Source organism: Haemaphysalis longicornis, unplaced genomic scaffold (assembly GCF_048455015.1).
Source record: "Haemaphysalis longicornis isolate Haplotype H1 unplaced genomic scaffold, Haemaphysalis longicornis Haplotype H1 scaffold_7, whole genome shotgun sequence".
NCBI classification, from domain to species: Eukaryota; Metazoa; Arthropoda; class Arachnida; order Ixodida; family Ixodidae; genus Haemaphysalis; species Haemaphysalis longicornis.
The window spans coordinates 166,356,823-166,377,177 of NW_027526422.1; the positions used below are offsets into that span (position 1 = coordinate 166,356,823).

At 47.2% G+C, this 20,355-nt stretch overlaps 1 protein-coding gene across 1 annotated transcript; it reads right to left on the reverse strand.

Annotated features, from left to right (window-relative positions):
- Positions 1-363: 363 nt before the first annotated feature.
- LOC144145448 (glycoprotein-N-acetylgalactosamine 3-beta-galactosyltransferase 1-like) lies at positions 364-18,633 on the reverse strand. Its single transcript, XM_077677072.1, has 4 exons — positions 18,316-18,633; positions 10,453-10,771; positions 7,733-8,090; positions 364-597 (listed from the first exon to the last, which is right to left on the reverse strand). The coding sequence occupies exons 1-4, from the start codon at positions 18,590-18,592 to the stop codon at positions 418-420; spliced, it is 1,134 nt and encodes a 377-aa protein (XP_077533198.1). The 5' UTR covers positions 18,593-18,633; the 3' UTR covers positions 364-417.
- Positions 18,634-20,355: the final 1,722 nt, after the last annotated feature.

A 20,355-nucleotide genomic window follows, 5' to 3' on the forward strand; every position in this document is an offset into this window, starting at 1 on the left:
AAAATTAAACCACGGGCACATAAATCGGTGCATGCCCGCCAACGAAAGTATTATAATTTCCAATTAGTGCTTCGAATATTTTCTTCACCACAACCACAAAAACCTATCCACTTAAGTCATCCAAGTCATCCATATTTATCCAAGTCATCCATATTTAGGTCATCCAAGAAGGTGACGTGGACATATAACAGCAAGGCGGTTTAAATTTGTGTTCTAAGACCAAGACAAAAAGAAAGTAGCTCTTAATACCTTGAAGTGAGGACTTACAAAGAAAAATAACGACAGTACAAAATAAGTTTTCAGGAAAAAGGAATCTTATATTGTTGTTTTTATAAAATCAGAAATACAACAAATGAAGGCGAAAATTGTGCACTATAGACAGAAAGAACTCCAACAAGCATCAAAGAAAAGTGGCCATTAGTATAAAAAATCATCGACCTCGGACACCCGAATTTGCGTAGGTGGTGGTCTTGGGTAGACGTGCTGATCGGTACCACCTATAATTCGTGAGTGGTACAGAAAAAACTCGTAGATGTACATCCAGTTCGGTTTGATGTAGTGGAAGCTTGCGGCAGTGTCGCTGCAGCAATTGAAACCCTGGAAAACAAAAGTTCATTTATTCACCATAACCACCGTCTGTGCCATAATAGATATTTTTGGAAATTTAGGACTAGTTTCACGAAAATGGTAAATCCGTTTAGGCACCTTTATCTGTTCAGAAACCGTTGTATAAAATTCATGTTTTGCATCGCTTCTTAGCATAAATATACACTGGGGCCAAAACCTAGTAGATGTTTTCACAGAATTTGTCCAGTTGAAATCCGCAAATTACTGTCTGTAGACCCGTATCACTTCAAATATCGTAGAAGTTGGTAAATTCCTTCTTGCTTCAACTTTATTAGAGCACAGCGTTAATATTATAACAATAAAATAGCCAGTTGAGCAAGATGAAGAAATAAGATGAATTCATTCACATCGGATGAAAAAATGACAGTGCGAAAAAATACCTAACCAAAGAACGTCCACAGATGCTGCTCTAAACTTGCACTGGATGCGTATAACGGCACCCTGCCATACTCTTAACAGCTTTTCTGCAAATCTGAAATAATCTAAGAACACAGCAAGCACAACTACAACAGGTCACAAGTGCTTCAGCCCAAAACGTACTGCTTGCTCTACACGCATAAAACACCCTGGAAATTTGTTCAAAATATTTTTTCTCACTTTCGTGTCCTTTGTGTTGTTTGCATTCTAACTACGCCATTGAAACGATGGCATAGCTACTCGCCAGCTACTCTTCAATTGCAGCAATAGGCGAATTCAATAACCACTTTGATGAAAATGGCAGCAAACGCAAGGAGAAACTAAAAGGCGGATCTCCTGTGACGTGCAGATAAGGGTATGCTGCTTTGTGGTGGCGATAACAATAGCTTTCACAGGCCTTCCAGAGAGAAAGGAAAGATAGACGCATTCAGCGGCAGGGATGAAAGGTTCTTTAATAAAAGCATGGAACCTAAATGGGCAAGGCTATAAGTGAGGCTAGTCGGCTGTACGTGCTGCTGAATCGCGCTGGTTTGGGACTTAAACGGGACAGGAACAACACAAAGGCAGAACGATGCGCGAATTACGAGCAGCTTTATTCTTCACAACCACCCCCGATATACAGAAAATTTCTCTGATGCGAAATTTATAGAATATAAGTGTGATAACAGAAGAGGCAAACCCATCTTACCACCTCTCCTCTCAGATCCCCTGCGCGTGCGTGAGCATGTCGACCTCGCTATCCGTAAGGGTCACTGGTAGAAGGCTTATACAGCCATCTGTTTGAAGGCTTCGAAAATCCCCCTTTTACTTTTTTTTGCGCGGCCGATGACAGCTTTATCACTAAAATCTGGAACGCTGGAGTAGGGGTAGCAATGACGGCAATGATCGGCAAGCCACCCACCCTGGGTGCGTAATGTGCTGGCAGTTGTTCTTACCCTCTCGAAGCCTTGTATTGACGCAACGGCCCGAGTGTCAAATATAGCACTCTCCGAACGGCATTCGCAAGTCTCTCCTTATCGAGGCATGTCGGCTGTTCTCTGCTCACTTATGGCAAACAAATGATGACAAATCGCCATCTTGTCTGCTTACGAATGATGCCAATCTCACCGCTACTTAATGGTACGGAAGTCTGTCTTAATTAGCATGGCGAGAAATTAATCACGTGTAATATGTTAGCACTACGTCATCTCAAAAGGGAACGTGTTGCTGGGCGTGTTGGTTGAGGTCTACAAACATATTGAGCGGCGCAAATACATAACACACAAGAAAGAAGACACGGACAGGCGCTACACTTTCAACAGTTTAATAGCAACGACCGCAACTTACATTTATGCACACATCCCGACTTGCGCAATAGAGGTGCCCACAGCGTCAGCGGAAGAAGTTATCTAAAATTTACATAATTTATATAAAGTTAGAATTTAGATAAATTTAGAATTTAGATAAATTCTTGCGCTGACGGTGCGGGCACCTCCATTGCGCATGTCGGTATGTGTGTATAAATCTACGTTGTGGTCGTTGCTATTAAACTGTTGGAAGTGTAGCGCGTGTCCGTGTCTTCTTTCTTGTGTGTTGTATTTGTCTTTGTTTGTTTGTGTGTTGTGTATTTGTGCCGCTCAGTATGTTGGTATTCATCTCAGAAGCCCACCGGTAATTTTTGTAACCGCGGAGCTGTCTGAGCTTGAGCTGGTTCGGTGGGGTTACCAAAAAAATTCCCTCGCACTTCCCCGAAGGGGAGAGTGTGTAAGTGCGAATGCACGGTTGTTGATTGCGCGATTACGGTGGATATCGTGATCTTAATGAGTAGTCGAGAGATTACACACACGCACACAACTACAAAGAAAGATATTTCACTCGTTATTGCTGGTACCGTTGCCCGGTCCGCCATCATCGTTATCGAGATGCAGGACCAGCGACCGCTCTCGACGACGGCGCGCGCTCGACTAATACCCTCCCGCGCCACGCGGCCGCTACAGGAGCGCCCTCACGCGTCGGAATGCGGAGCGCCCGCTACGCGAGCGACAGCTCTCCCGCCCGAAGTGGAGAGGAGGCGCCCAACACCCGCAGTCACTGAGCGGAGAGAGGAGGAGGAGAGTAGCGCCCGCCGTTACGGCGAGGGCTACACGAGCGCCCTCACGCGTCGGAATGCAGAGCGCCCGCTACGCGAGCGAGAGCTCTCCCGCCCGAAGTGGAGAGGAGGCGCCCAACACCCGCAGTCACTGAGCGGAGAGAGGAGGAGGAGAGTAGCGCGCGCCCATCTCCCCCCGTTGCTAGGGAAGACGAGGAGCGCGCGCACCCGCAGCTGTTGCTATGCGGACGACGGCGGCGGACGATTCAGGCTCGCTAAAGAAGTGCATTCGCACTTAAAAATTACACCTTCTTCCCGTAGGGGAACCCTGAGTAGTATGCGAAGCAGCCATGGGGTCGACTGAAGTTCCCATTAGTTTTCAGTTCGTCGTTTCCGTTGACGTTGAGCTTCGCGTGCCTTCGTTGTATCAATAGCTTCTTGACGTAGTTTGAATGAGTGAAGGACATGACGCGCGTTCGTAGCACATGCTGCCATCTCGGTTAGTAGCGCAGTGCGAAGAGCGCCACGTACCTCCCGTTGCGGCCAGAGAGTAGTGGGATCGAAATCGGGTGCCGCCTGTTTCTTTTTATACTGGGCTGCGCTGACGTCAGCCCAAACGCTGACGGGGCTGAAGAGACGCACATGCGCAGTAGAGTGCGAACGGCAGACAACGACAACGAAGGAGGGAGGGACACAGCCCCGAGCATGAGAAGCTTCGCATATAAAAAATACCAAGCAAGAAAAGTTCGTCGCCTCTAAAGGGTGCACCTCTGCAAATAGGGTACTACAAAAGTGAAACTGCCTTTTCCGCCTGCTTGAGTGTGAGTGCAAGGTGCATATGCGTATGCGCACCCCTTATTATACTCTATTAATGAGGTAGTATTTCTTCTTCTACTAAAACGCCACAAAATCGCCACAGCTGGCACTAGCGGTGCAGAGCTAGAGGAACAGAAGAGCTTGGGGTTGACCCAGCTTCAACCCCCTTCCCCCCCCCCCCCCCCCCCCCCCCGGTTATTCTGCTCTCAGTGTAGCGGGCCGTCCGGAACGACCGTGTAAAATCCGGGTAAACTTGGCCTTCCCCCCAAAACTTAGCCTAGCTTAGCGAAACCTAAGAAATCTTACTAAATCCTAGCGAAACCTAGCCAAACTTAGCAAAACCTAGAAAGCTATAGGTCGACCTACAGCTCCGGTGTTTCTCAAGCCTTGTACCGCTCGTGCAAGCAGCGCGAATTTCTTATTGCCATTGTATTTGACAGTGCTGCGTAGTGTAATAACAGGAGGGTGAAATGCGGTCATTGAAGCGACCTTCACCAGTTATCGCGTTTTTCCGGAAAAACGAGATTTGACGTCCGGCTATTGCTCAAGTGTAGTCAGCTGAGATATTAGGTATGGAGGGCAAGTGTTTTCTCCTGTTTGTATATAAAGACCTCGCGTGAGGGCGTCCCTTTTGCCGCATAATTTGAAGAATATTATAATCTACGTGCACTCCCCACATATAAGAATCACGCTTCTAAAGCGCCATGCGTGGAGAAGACTTGGAGGTAGTGAACGTGTACAAGGGCAGTGCACTGGTGCTGCAGAGCACCAAAAATACACCATGAATCCTTCGGTCCTCGGGCCAGAAACATGGCATTGTGCATTTAGACACTTTATTAATCGGTTTTTTGCACTTTTATTCCATTCTACGGCTGGTGCGCGCAAAAAGAGTTGGTATTGTATTTTTTTATTTTATTTTGAGGACCACCATTAGGTTTTCTAATGTTAGCGACGTACTGTTGACAGTAGGCTAATTTTTAGTATACAGCAAGCACGCTTGCATTATCAACGCGAACCTTCTTAAACCTAGGAAAAATGCCTTTTGCGAAGCCCCATGCGCATGCGCGAGAAGCTAGGTTGGAAAGGAGTTAGGATTATGAGCAGAGAGTTTCACTGCGAGGAAATGAAACCTACCATCGCCGCAGAGCGCGCGCGCCACGGTACTGCGTGAAGCATAACTCAAGCAATAACGGCGGGCAAGGGCGGTGGGGGTGCGGGTGCAGCAGCTTTCATGGTGCAATAGCGAACACCAGTAGCACATTACTTCAAATTGCCCTGGCCACTCGTCTTACGTAAAGCACTGGTCCCACGCAACAGCCTCGCTTGTTCAGCACCTGCACGAAGTCCATGTGCGCATTTGCCCCTATATTTTTCTCGCTCTGTGTTGTTCTGCCCCTTGGGAGGCTTGGTCTCGTTAATAAAACCAGATAGTTTGGCTGTTACGGGGGGAAAGAAATTGTGAGATCCCGCGCGAAGGCGAAAATCGACGTAACGCGAAGCTTTCATCGTGGCAACCTGAAATGAAATAAACTTTAATCGGACATCGGACATTTCATCGGAATAAACTTTCATCGTACAGTTTATCGTGCCTGCCCAGTTTATTGTTTTTTCAAACGTCGAGCAGTGGAAACTGCGCCTCCAAATAGCAGAAACGTCGGAAGGTTCAATTGCCCTGATTCAAGGTTCCTGTGGAGTGCATTCCTCTGGCCTAACCTCCTTCGCAAGGCCCAGTGCTCGGACTTGCGAAGGAGTGCTCGGCACGGGCCCAGCGACCGAGCGTTTAGGCGCGTGACTTTCCCATGCGTTCCCTTTCCCACCACCACCAGTCGCTTACGAAGACCGGCGCTTGTGATAAATACAGGCTAGCTAGCGTTGTCAGGTGTAAGATAAAACCCAGGGGTGCACTATGCAATAGAGCAGAAAGTGCAGCACGGCAGCCCCTCGAAATCTGCTCTGCCAAGATGTAAGCACTACAATCACAATATTCTTTGCCAAGCGTTGCTTACTGTTTGCTTCGGGAGCTTGGCCAATTGTAGGCTCTTCGTCCTTTCCAAATCCCAGCAAACAATGGTAGCCAATGTGTTGCCAAAGCTTGGACACACATGATTTGCACTGGTTAGGCTTGTGGAATTCCACTGGTTAGGTGACTTTGATCTATCGTCCTACATAAAAGTGTGCATGAGCTGTCTGCAACGGCAATGTCATGAGCCGATCAAGTGTGGCTGAGCAAGCTATCTGCCCATATTAGACGATATCTACCGTCAAAAGCAAAAGTTTGCAGAGCAGAACAGTGACAATTTTGGGTCTTTCTCTGCCGCACGGCAGGTCAAGGTGTTATCCGGCGGTATGTATGCAATACTTATTTAACTTTTCAAGTTCTCACATGCATACTACACATTGTGGGCTGCTACCCGAAGAAGAGTAACCTAATATTGCCATTTTTGTTACCGTAAACGTTTGCTGATGGCTATACATTTGTTGGAAAGCTGGGATTCTTCGAGCATCAATTTGGATGCCTTTCTATCGATTGTTTCTTACACTACTGGTTGACAGACAAGAGTTGCCGCTTGCTATTTGGGTATTAACTCAAGCATGGCCTCGTAGACCTTTCCAAAATGCGCACTGCTATTCCGTTGAAACTTTTGACGGCTGACATCGTGACTCGGTGATCCGTGCTTTCAAGCCAGCCATTAACAAGGATCTGTCATTATGCTGTAAAACACGTTTTCCTAAAACAGCACCCACACAATGCGTTTGCCAAACAAAAAACTATTTCATCACCGATGTTCAAGGTTTTCTAACGTACTTCTAATACGAAACAGTCGTACTTCTGAGATCTTCCTTAGTTATAAACATTCATTATTCTCCGTATAGTGCAAATGCACTGTGCTAACCGTAGTATGTTTCTCCTTTATATAAGGTTATCTTTTCTGTAATTCTGTGCAATTAAGTAAACTTATCGCGTTCACCTTATTGTGGTGTTAGCCAGTAATTAGTATAACTGATATCTGAGCTCTCAGAATATTGCCTTGCAATGCATTGGGCTTGTTAGATTGCAATGTGACGCGCCTTTTAATCACTGCTTTAGTACATATCTTCAAGTCGCCCATTGTGCGTCAGAGACGTTAACTGTCAGATAAGCCATGTGTCTGTTGTTGCGATGCCTTTTTTTTTATTTGATCCTCTGTTCACTAGAAATATCTGCCGGTATCAAAATAGGAAGGTTATACCTGAGCGCTATACTGAGACACCTGGTTATTTCTTCCTTAACCAGTGGCAACGTTTGTAATACCGTCATTTCGCTAATTTTGCAGCCGACTTTTGATGCTCACCAGTATAATCAAACCACTATTGACAGACATCAAGTAATCAGCACAATATACCCTCATAGCTAAAACATCTGCCTTGGAAGGCAGACTTTTGGGCTTGGTACCATCGATACTTTGTTCCTGTAGACCTTCAAATGTCGCCGGACGGAATTGCGAGCGTGATCATTACAGTCTGTGAGATTGCCAAACCTGGAACGAGTTTTAAACGTTGATGCCACCAAAGTTTTTAAAACCTTTATCACTGAGGAAATATCGGGTATTATAGAGTCTCACTCGGAAACGAAGGGATCTCGTCACAATGCAGTCAGCCGATGAAATAAGCAGCGTGCATTGCGATGTGTGGCCTCACCATCTCATTGTTTTCGTCGGTTTGTGCTATGCTACCATTACCAAGCAGTAACTCTTATCCCTATCTTGCTGTAACGTGCATATTTTCGCTTATGAAAGAAAAGTGATTCGTTGCACATGCGCATACCGGCATTATCGGGTAACGGGGGTACGTATACCCCCAGAAGTCTGGATTCCAAGCATCAGGTTTCAAGTAGTCGTTCACGATGATGGGGAAGAATCGGATTCGGCCGAGTGCGTCATGAGTGTCTCCCGCCGGGACACCCACGTTGTTCAGGCAGTGGCCCATCTCGACATCTTCATGACCTCGACTGTCAGGCCGACAGCGTCCCTGCATCGTCAGCCCTTCCTCCACGGCGAGTCTTAGCGCCTCCCGACTGAGCACGTAACCCGGACCTCCGCTCATGTAGCCCCCCTTCACTATGACGCGGTAAGGGTAGCCGAAGTAGAATGGCTTCGAAGGGTCCTTGTCCAAAAGGAAAAACCTGCATAAAATGTGGAAAAGGCCTAGGCGGCTATTTATAGACACTCTGACTCAGCCGAAAATCCTCAAGCTCATAGTGTCTATTTTATTTTGAACTCGCTACCCTGTTGAAACGTGCCCATAGACAGCTTTTGGCAAATATTCAGTCTTGTAAAGAGAAGGAAGAGAAACTAGGTTCTTTTGTTTGTGTGGTTGGAAGGATGAAGATTGTTCTATTCGACAAATACCTAGCCGTTTGCTGCAGTATTCGACAAATGAGTGTTGTTCAAGCTGTCCGTCAACGAATGCGCTTTCTACTGGTTGCCTGAAAGTCTGATCTTTCACTCGATCTTTATGGTCCTGAGTTCTTTCGCGGATGGCTGCTGTGCACGTAGAAACATATAACCGAGCAGTATATGTGCTGGTGTGTTTGGGGAATGCGAGTTCTCGCTGTCTTTCCCCTCAGCGCGAAAGGACACAATTACACAATGATATTAAAAACCGAAATGACCCCAAAGCACTGTCCATTAGTTCCGAATAGAATAGCATAATTGTTCATTGTAACGATGCTGACCGTTTGAGCTGTACTCAGCAGCTGACCCCTGCGCTGCTCACCAATAGCAGAAGAAGCGGCCGGAGTGCGAAGTTTGGTTCTGTGTGTGCTCAAGTCGATCCGTATTATCCACGGCTGTTGTAAAGGAGAGCGTTTTCTCCCGTGGCTCTGTGCGTGCCCCCTTTTAGAGTGCATTTTTGAGCCGCGCACAGCTCACTCTATATGCTGTTCGCCCTTTCAGTGCTCCCAGGGATGTCTTTCGCTATTCATTTTTTTTCCTGATGTGACACAAGCATGAACCAACTTGACACAACACATTGTTGTCAGCTATGACATTAGGAAAACTCAAAATTCACTCGATATTTACTTTGCCCCGCAATGACCATGTTATTGTGCCTTTTCATGTAGTTGAAGGTGCCTGCATTTCATGCCTGAATATTTTTGTTTTCTCAGTTGATGGTTCACAGTAACAATAAATAAATAAATATACGCCATAATACGCCGGTATAATCTTCTACTGAACTCATGAACACTTATGGAATTAGACCATTCCAATCTCCGAGGCAGTTTGCTAGGCTTAAATCTTTACTTCAACCTTGGCATCGACATTTAAAGCTCCACCCCGGTGCCTACATCGCGCGTTCGCCCCTACACCCCCGACATCACCATTGCATTTCATTTCGTTTATTTGCTCCTTAAATGCCTACCATTGTCCCTGAAGAAGAAAGTGTTTGACAGCTTCATCTTACCAGTATTCACCTACAGGGCAGAAACTTGGAGGCTCATTAAAAGGGTTGTACATATGTTGAGGACGACTCAGCGAGCAATGGAACGGAAGATGATAGGTGTAACATTAAGGGACAAGAGAGCGGAGTGGGTCAGGGAACAAACGTGTGTTAAGGACACATAAGTAGAAATTAAGAAGAAGAAATGGACCTGGGCAGGGCATGTATTGCGAAGGCAAGATCACCGTTGGTCATTACGTGTAACAGAGTGAATCCCTAGAGTAGGCAAGCGTTGCAGGCGGCGGCAGAAAGTTAGATGGGCAGATGAGATCAAGAAGTTTGTGGGATAAATTGGTCGCAGTTATCACAGGAACGGGACAATCGGAAATTAATGGGAGAGGCCTTTGCCCTGCAGTGAGCGTAGATAGGCTGGTGATGATGATGATGATGATGATGTCGAAGAGCATAACATAGGGGAAGGGGCTTCCGCCAAGGTAGAAGAATACATACAGTGAAAACAACAGCAACAAAAGAGAACCCAATGGAAATCAACATCAGCAAGTAATAGCGGAACTATTACAATGATGCAATAGTTTTGAAATAGTGCGATATGAGGCAATGTTGCAACATGACGCAATAAAAGGAGTACGTTTGCAGACTAACTCCCACTTTGCGACAAAGTAAGAAATAAAAATATTCCTTCTTACTAACAAATATAAAACGTGAGAATGACCTTATTTCTGCCAGGAAATGAACCCCGATCCAGTAAAAACTTTCCCAGCAGGTAAAGTTTTATTTACAGAGCGCGCTGATTGCAAGCGTTTCAGAGTTTGTAGCCTGTGAAACTCTGTAGCCCCTGATTATCTAGCTTGCTCCAAGTTCTTCTGTAGGCAGACGATTACTGCACTGGCAGCTGTTCAGGCGCCAACACGCATCTTTTCCCGCGGGCGCTTCTAACGAGAACACTCATCTGCACCTTCACATGCAATGTTCTAAAGTACACTTTATGATAGTGAATAAATTTATAAGCCTCTTTTGTGTATACCTCCTAGAGCAATTTCAGGTGTCTGTGAGTATCGATGGAAGCTAAGCGCTATCATACACACCTCATATTCTCCATGACAGCGTACGTGTCGTCGTCAGCCTTGAAGAACCAGTCGTAGTCGTTGTAATGCTTGTTGTACAGCTCAACCAGTGACGCTTTGATCTTTGCCCAGAGGGTATTGCGGCCCTCGATGACGCTCAGGTTGAGGGCTGAAGAAAGTGCGTCGTCTGGCTGTGTGCTCATAAAGAGTAGCTTGTTACAGTGGCGGCCCCACGTGCTCTCTGCATGCACCGCCTTGTGGCGGATGTTGGCAGGGTGCGTCAATACAAAGCAAATCACGCGTACACGGTCGTGTAGCAGCTTTGCCACCCAGTCTGAACCTGCGAGCAAGTATACCAAAATTAAACAAGCGCCACTTACTTCTGAGAAGTTCAAGGGCTCAATAGCCTATAGGATGTGTTTTAAACGATGATCTGCAATCTTCGTTGTGAGTGCAATATTATCGTGACCCGCAGCTGTACAAGCTGTGGATCACCACGGTAGCAACTACCTAGAGGCGGCGGTGGCGCCGGGAGCGACCGAGTTGGCGTTTCTTTGCCCGGAATATGAGTAGACCATCTTCTTGTGTAATTTGCATCAACACCACAGCGAGGGCTGCACCCGAATGCCACAACAAAAACAAACGGTTGCATGTGCTCGGGAATTGTGTTCTCTATAGAACAACAGTGCCACTCATTGTGGGGTGTTCTAGCCAACACCACCGTTCTTCGTATTACAAAAGCCCCATTCACTCCTGTTTACTAGAAGACAGTATACTCTAGAGAAACGTTTACGTTTACCAAAATACGACAGCACATTTCAGGGCCTGAAACCTAAAGCAATGATTGCATCGTTAGATTCACCTGTGTATCATGTCCACAGTGCATGACGTGCTTTGTACTGGTGGGCTTTATGCCAGGCCTCTTTGCGAGAGTCGAGCCAGTATAGATTGCATTCACTGGCGTGGCACGCATGCCGGCAATCATGTGTGTCGCTATAGCAACGGAGACGCGCGGCACCATCATGGCGAGACACGCATCAGCCCATCCAACCGAGATCAAAAGCATCAATTACCCTGTGGAGAAACATGGCTTTACTCCTTTCACTTTAACCCACGTACCACAAGTCTACTTCTCCGCGGCGGAATGCGCCCTCAGCTCTCGCGTTGTTCCGCCGTGCGTATACGGAGTATGCATAAGAGCCGGCGGCGCAATGCATTGTGGGTTAGCGGCCATTTTGAAGTTCTTCGTTTTGGCACGACTGCTGCTGCGGGGCCGTTCCTGAAGCAAGAATGGTGTACTGCGCGGTTGTGGGCTGCAATAGCCGCACCCAAACAAAGGCGAAGAAGGTGCAGACGAAGGAGAAATACTGTGGATTCTTTAAAATTCCGAAAGTGCGCGTCCTAGAGTGCAACAAAACTAAGGAGCTGTCCGAGCGGCGTCGACGCGAGTGGGTGGCACGCATCAACCGACGCGGTGTTGATCAGAACCCAGACAAGTACCGAGTCTGCTCTCGACACTTTCTCTCAGGTACGTGAAAGACTTGGTACACATTGTACTGATGAACCTGGGCATAGTTAAAACGTGGAACATAATTTTGACGCGGCAGTGTTCTCGGTCGACTCGTACGTACTTACAGGCCACGTTGTTGGCGAAATGTTGGAACGATAACAGCGTGCAGTACGTGTGTCGCTACAATTTCTGAGATGCATGTCGCGGTGTAGCGTGACTCATCTTCATTGCTTCATTCCAGGCCGTCCAGCGAATTTGTTTGACGACTGTAATCCCGATTGGCTGCCATCGCAACACTTGGGCTACCCGTCGAAAACGTTGAAAGGGCAGCGCTACGACCGTCCAAAGGCTCGTTCCCAGCAGCTAGACCGCAACGGTAAGACATTCACTCGACCCTCTGTGATTTTCGGTGTGTAAACCCTCCGAGATTTTCGGTATGTAAAAACTTCACAGCCACAAATGGCTTTTTGCAGGAGCAGTCTCGCCAGTGGTCGCCGTTTCGGCCCCAGAAGAGCCTTCGGATGGTGAGCAAGCAGAAGAGGTTCTCCGAAATGTTGGTATGAGAAATTGTGACTTGGAAATCGTAGTGCTGTCTCTGATGTTGTCACAACCATGCTTTTAATCAGCTTACATGCTATCGTGTTTTGAGTTAGTGCATGTCGTGCAGAGCAAGAACTGGGGGCAAACTTGATATGAGTACAGGTTTTGCGAGATTTCAAGATAAATGCAAACACCATGTGGAAATATCAAACTATGTAAAGCTACGTGCTTTCATTCTCCCTGCATTGCATTTCAGTTGGTGTGGAACATAACAGTGATATTGTTTGACATCTTCTTTTTTTGTAGATGCTTGCTGCCAGACGGATTTTCTTGGGACTGACATCGACACAATGAGGAGCCAAATTCTTCAATTGCAACAAAAGCTGTCTGAGACAGAAAAGGCATTGCAACCACTGACATTCACGGAGGAATCCCTGCAGGAGACGACAACAGGGTGGCCTTTTATACCGGGCTGCCATCATTTTTCATGTTGTGTTCCGTGTTTTGCCTTGTGAAAGATCATGTTTCCCATAGTGCACGACACGCACTCACCCAGTTTGAAGAGATGATGGTGTGTTTCATGAGACTAAGACTGGGCTGCCAACTGCAAGACTTGGCGTATAGATTTGGCGTCTCTCAGTCAACAATATCCAGGATATGCGACATATGGCTGGATGTGTTTTCGGACAGATTAGGGCGTTTGTTGCTGTGGCCAGAAAAAGACCAAGTAATGAAAACAATGCCGGTTGCATTCGTAGACAGTTTTGGTTGTAAGGTGCGAGTGATTCTAGACTGCTTTGAGATATTTATTGACAGGCCGAGTACGTACCTGACCAGAGCTGAAACATGGTCAAAATATAAACATCATAACACTGTGAAATTTCTATTGGGGATATCGCCCCAAGGTGCGGTCACTTTCCTTTCACAAGCATATGGGGGACGCGCAAGTGACAAAGTAATCACAGAAGAGAGTGGGGTGCTGGACTTGCTCGACTATGGTGACATTGTTCTTGCGGACCGAGGCTTCCTGATAGCAGAAAGTGTTGGCATGCGCCATGCCTCCCTTGTGCTGCCAGCCTTTACAAAAGGGAAGACGCAACTGTCTAGTCACGAAATTGAACAGACAAGAGAAATCGCAAATGTAAGAATTCATGTAGAGAGAGTCATTGGTACAGTGCGCAACAAATACAGCATTCTGAAAGGCAGCTTGCCAGTGGCGTTGCTACAATGCAACAAATTTGGAGAATGCCAGATCGACAAGATTGCTCGTGTATGTTGTGCCGTGGTTAATTTGTGTAACTCTGTTGTTCCGTTTGAGTGAGAAAAGAGAGTACCAGTGATCACAGTGGATTGTACAATAAACCTTTCATGCATCTGTTTTCCTTCTCTTTGGGCAAAAACACAAAATAAACATTTCATTGGCATAAAATAAATTGCACTAATCACAGAAGCTGCATGTTCAAAACATTTACAAAATTTCTATGCTGTGGTATACATGATACAGCACTGTCTTAAACGCTTAAAAATTCCAATGAATATCACAGTAACTATATAACACTTTTCACACTATGGCACACTCGAGAACTTGTCTGGTGGTGTGAAAATATTGCACAGGCATAAAAATATTGTAAAATATCACAGTAAACGTGTTCAATCTGAATTTGCAGAAGAAAAGGTTTCCATGGCATGGTTAAAAACTCTGGTGTGCACGGCAGGAATCGCAGAACCACTTGCTGGCTTTTGGCGCTTTCTTTAGCCCAACGCGCTTAAAATGGTACCATGTAATAGCACATGCTGGACTGTCGCATGCAATCATCCTTCCTTTTTCTGGCCCCCGGCACACACAGTACTGCCCTAAGCTGGCGTCTGTGACATTTGCAGTACACTTTGGTTGAGCCGGATTAGCCAGCGCAGATGTGCTCAGCTGGCTTGGAGCAGGAGGCTGGTTGCCTCTTGCTACGTTAGCAGCTGCGGATGTGCTCGGCAGGCTTTGAGCAGGAGGCTGGTTTTCTTTTTCTGTTGTGAACCAACGACACACAAGTTCAGGCAACAGGACTGTTTTGAAAAATCCCTCTGCTGCATGTAACAAAGGAAGCAGGAACTCCTTGCCTGCCTTCACCCTCTCTACGTGTATCTCAGTGCAGGTCCACAGCACAAAGTCGCAGTACTCCCTTTTCCACACAAACAGTTGCACCTGGACCTGGTAGTAGTACCGGTGACTTTTTTTCAAGCGAAGCGACCCTTCACACTCTGATACACAGCTGCTTTTTTCACGCAAGAGATCGCACAACTGCCCATCCCTCACAGTCCATGGACATTTCACCTCTACTGTGCCCTCACCACAGCAGCTGCACTTCACAAGCAGGTCTGGAGTTGCCCCCAGAAAAACATATTCTTGCGAGATTAGAAGCCCTGCTTGGTGAAACTCCACGTCGTGGTGCAGCTCTTTTGTTAGCTGCTGGTACTTCGCAAGGGCGTTAGCTTCGTTCTGCCTCCCATATTTCAGCTGAGGTGCATTTACTTGATTCTGGTGGGGGTAGCAGATGCGCTTGATTAGGCTGAGGGACGGAGTGTCAGTGCTTGTGTGACAAACATCATACAGAGTTGATGCCGTCACGCGACCAGCCCTGTACTCGAACCACTGAGTGCTCATGGCCTGCCTTCTTGTCCTGGCTTGAATGCTCTTCACTGCTTCTGTAGTTATGGTTACATTACTGTAAAGGTCATCACAGTATGAAACCACACTTTGGTGATTTGAAAGCTCCAAAGATCGGCCATAGAGGCGGCGCAAATCAGCACCTTTGCAGCTCCTAACAGCAGGCACAAATCCATCACTGAACGCTGGGTGCGTGCTGGCTACACTGGACGATGCCCTGCCTTTATCAAACTGGACAAAAAACACGTCCATTCTTCCTCTGTCGGGGCCGGTGCAGTTTGTCGCGTGTCAGGCTTTACGGTAGAAGTGTTCATATCAGCCTCAAGCTGGCGTTTTTTTCATGGCACTGGACGCGAAATCCATTTCAGAGACGGGCCTCGCGTGAATTTTGCGAATGTGAGGGGGTAACCAAGAGTTGTCCGTGTCGGTGCACGAGCGATCTTGGCGCGCACGTGCGACGTACTGCATGTAGAACAGAAGCGCGGCTACGTGAGAACAAGCTTCGCCGTTCCCGGCCATACACGTGCAGTGTGCAGCAAGGATCTCGCCGTCGCTTTTGGCGAGCACCCACGCAGTCAGTGGCGTCTGGCTGAGGCCCTGCGAGTGATTCACCTGCGTGCGTACATAATATCATTACTTTATGGGGAGAACAAAATGCATTAAAATGAGGATCTTAAGCGGATAGCAAAAGGAATGTTACCTGTGTGATGGCAATCGCGGTATCTGTCGATACTTCTTTCAGCCATGGTTCCCGGACCCAGCCGCTCGTCACGAAATTGTGGGACACCAATTCTTAGCCTTCAGTTGCTTTCTTGTTAGAAAGCTCGTTCGCAACACAAGGAATTCATTTATGTCTGCTTCATCTACGCATGGCCACCAACTCAAATTCGTCGTGCAGTCTCCGGCGCGCAGGACGAACGGATCGACTCCACACAACTTGATTTTTTTGCAGTAACGCTGTTTGTCGCTACCTTTAAGGCTAGCGGCGTAGTCCTGAGGAGGCGGTGACATAACTGGCTACATTCGTAGCCGAAAGCAATGCGAAACGTGTCGATGCGGTGAATGAAACCGAGCTAGCGGCAGCACCGACGGCGAAACTGCGACGACTGCCTCGACTGGCCTTCAGCAAGAAGTTCAAAATGGCCGCTAACCCACAATGCATTGCGCCGCTGGCTCTTATGCATACTCCGTATTCGATTACGGAACCAGCGGGTATCGCGTGGCGTTGTTTTCGGCGCTCTCAGAGGGACATCGTTTCAACGGCCCGTGCTCTACCCGCGCTGCTGCCCTGGATTTGGATGTCGCCCGGTTTTCGCTCCGCTGGTGCGCGCCGTCGCCTTCCAGCTCCCGCTCCCAAGTACGCGTCTATCTGTCACATTTCATTTCAACGAACTCCGAAGTGGTTGGAACCGCCGCGGACTTCGCTCCTCGTCACAGCAAGCTCGCTCGCCTCCACGCTTCACCATTCCTTTCGAGGCTTCTCGTCACCCGGACGAAGTATGACGCCAGCTGAGGCGTGTTGTGTGCGACGGGGTCAACCACAGTGGAACCACTGTTCCCTACTCTTTCCTCGCCTTTCTAATATTTACTTTTCTCTTTTCTGTCTTAGCAACCCTTCAAATGTCGCTGCTATTATTCATATCTGTGGACGACATGGCCGACACGATAAATGAGGACCAACCTTTTGCCTGCTCGTTATTCAGAAATGTAATATTCCAATACCCACGACTACCCCGCAGTCATTAGCAGAGCCTAGAATGAACAGCAAAAAAAGCACTGCATGGCTGGTATAGCATCTCTCTACTGCGTTTCCCTACATATATCAGCCAGATTTAGTTTGTATTGGTCGGCCTGTAATGTGGACAGTTGCACAAGTATAGTTAAATGGCCCCGCGGAGGTACCATTGCAATCTTCATAGAGACAGATAAAACTTTTATTGCCCCAAAGGCTAATTCAGGGGAGGGAGGCGACCGAATTAGGAAGATCCCCGGTGACTTTGGCAGCCCGAGCGACGAAGGCTACTTCCAATTCCGAATCCAAACTTCCCAAAACCCTCGCCAAGTGCTCATCATCTCAATCTGGGTGGAATTGGTTGTGGGGGCATTGACAGAGTAGGTTATTCATGATTTGGATCGCTCTAGAAGCGGGACAGTGGGGTGAGGAGTACAAAGCGGGATTCCAAATCTGGAGCAGGCGGGAGATTCAATGGAGATCTGTGTAAGTATGCACTAAGCGCAATATGCGCACATCGGCAGAATAGAGCGTCGGGTGTGCAGAGGGGAGTAGACGGCGGGATAGGTGGTAATGAGACGTAATCTCACCAAAGGAAAGGAGCCAAGCTCGAGCTGACCGAGTCCCCTTGAAGGGATCAAGGCTAAGACCCGCTTGGAAAGCACAACAACTCTGTGAAGGTCCTGTTGCTAATGTGCGGCCAAAACATTCGTGACATGATGTGCTGCTTGGATATCACCCCAACACGTAATAGACTAAACAAAAATGTGCCCGCCCATCAATATTTCAGCAACCTCGTATCTTGACTGTCTGTTTATTCCTCGTCCAAAAACCATGGGTTGAGTCCCAGCCCCAGTGCCTGTATTTCTGATAGAGGCTAAAAGAGAAAATTCCCCTGAGCCAATATTTAGGCGCACGTAGAGATCCCTGGGTTGTCCAAATTAATCCGAAGCCCTCCACTACGGCACGCCTCATGGCTCAGCTGTAGCTTCGACGCGTTAAACGCCACACTCCTCAATCACTAATCATCTTTATCTTTTTCGCGCTACTGAGCCGTCGCGGGTAAAGAAATAATGACACTTAGGGAGGTGGAGGTAGCGGGGAAGTTTTTTTACGATATATCCCAAGGAAGTTTAGGATGGCATGTCCTCAACCTTCAACACTAGCCCCTTTTGGAGGGCGATTCTTGGAGTCCTCCAAGGTTCCAAGGAGTAAAACGCGTGCATTGCTAAGCACGTTAGCCATAGAGCACTCACGTGGGCAGTTGCAACCTGAGCTGTGGTAGCACCATGACTCACGAATTTTTGCGTGTTGATGATTCCAGTGCGCTTCTAGCTACTCAGAAACAGAAGAACGCGTTGGTTCGGTGAAATACCGTTGGAGTTGCGAAGATGGATAAAAGGAACCACTTTCGCTTGCAGCTACACTTTGCAAGGGTGCACCCACCGTTGTACAGGGCCGTGCTGTTCAGGTCGTAGTACTGTGGCACGTGCGGCTTCGGAAGCAGCACAATCCTTGGTTCAGCGATGACGGGGGGCGCCTGCTGTTGTGGCTGTAGGAAGTCCAGTACCCCGCAGCAGGCAGCCAGGCCGAACGTGAGGCCTACGCAGAACAGTGCCACGTCATCGCACCCAGCGGGCAGGGCGCGGCGGAGGCATCGCAGGTGGCGGCTGCGCAGAACCAGGGACAGTCCCGGAACCCGGGATACTCTTCTACGGGCCATGGGGTTTCTCGAGCACAGCGGAGAACACAGCGCGCAGTAGAGCAGCTGCAAGGCAAAGAAAGTCGGTGAGGGCCCTGGACATTCCAAACCTGACATGATTAATTATTTTGATTTTATTAAGTTAATAATTTAGGCCATTCTGCAAGGCCTAATTAGGTCCAAGCATCAGTATATGAGCCAAATGTAATTACACAATCTTTATCTTAGAAAAAACAAAAAGAGACAAAGACAAAAAATTAGTGCGCGTAAAAAGCTGCTCAATTCTCAAAAGCTGCTCAGCTGCTCAACATTCGTCAACTAGCCTATAAAACTTATGTACTACCACAGTTAGAGTTCACTTCTTCCGTTTGGTCCCCCTACCAAAATTACTTAATTGAAAAAATAGAAGCAGTGCAGAATCGGGCTGCACGGTTTATAACCAAGTCATATAACTTCGGCTCTAGCATAACAAAAATAAAACACGATCTTTCGCTAGAAACACTGCATCTGCGCCGGGAAATCTCTCTCCTGTGCATTTTTCACAAATACATTCATAGCACCAGATATTCCCCTTTGCGCATTATAACCCCTGTTTCCACATCACACAGATTATTTAACCAACGTAGCTTCGCACGCATGTACGGCACCACCAACGCATTTAATTCATCCGCTCTTCCACGTGCTATCCGCTTGTGGAATGATCTTCCTGATACCATCGCGTCGCTGACTAACCCGGAAACATTCCATCATCACTTGCAGATCCATTTTTCAGATTGAACAGGAATGATTCCGTTCGCATCGGTTCCTTCTTAGTTTCGCATTGTGTTTTACTTGCTGATGTTCTTAATTTTTGTATAATTCTCTTGCCGTTGTGACGATGATGTGATGAAGTTCTTTTTTTTTTGACTGCTTACTTGACTTGTTGATATCTGTATATGACATGACTAATTATTGTATAACTTTTGTTCGTTATTTTGGTGTGATTTCCACCACAAGCCCCCCTTACTCAATGCCCTGCTGGACCTGTAAGTTACCTTGAATAAATAAATAAATAAAAGGGACACTGAAGTGAATTTGTCAAGCTCCCGGTTTTGCTTGCACTGCGCAGACTGGCTCAAATTACCACACTTTTCATCGTTTATCCGGTTGATAGGTCGCTAATTATTTTAAAAAGTGGGAAAGAAGAAAAACTACCATCCGCGGTTTGTGGCGGCCGCGCCAACTAAACTCTGTGACGACGGGAGGAGATGCACCTTGATTGGACGATATCCAAGGTTAGCATTCAAACAAGTTTTGGTTTCGCGCATTCTGCGAACTCGTCCGTGGAGTATTGAACGTTACGGCTCAAAAACTGTGAGCTCAGTATAAAAAACAGCGGCCGAAAACCAAAACGTCAGCTTTAAAAAATGTACCCTCGGGAATTCGACCTTGTGACTTGCAAAATAACATACCTAGCGCTCCAAACCACTCGGCCACGCGCCGGCGCTGCCAGCAATGGAAACACAAGGTATATATAACCAGTTTACACTTTTATTTAGTTTTAGCATTTTAAGTACCTTAGGTGACTATTTGTTGTATAGCGCTCGTGCAGTAAGGGCCCCCCAAACTTCCACAATATCTCACGTCTAGCAATTGCATTTCTCAGACGGAAAAGCGTTCGCAGATGTATGGCCATGCTGCTGACCGCTATGCTTGTTCACCCAGCGCAAAAAAATGCTTCCTGCTGTCTAGTTTTGCGCTTTACGGTAAAGTTTTCAGTTCATTTTAGTTCCTTAGTACCTGTA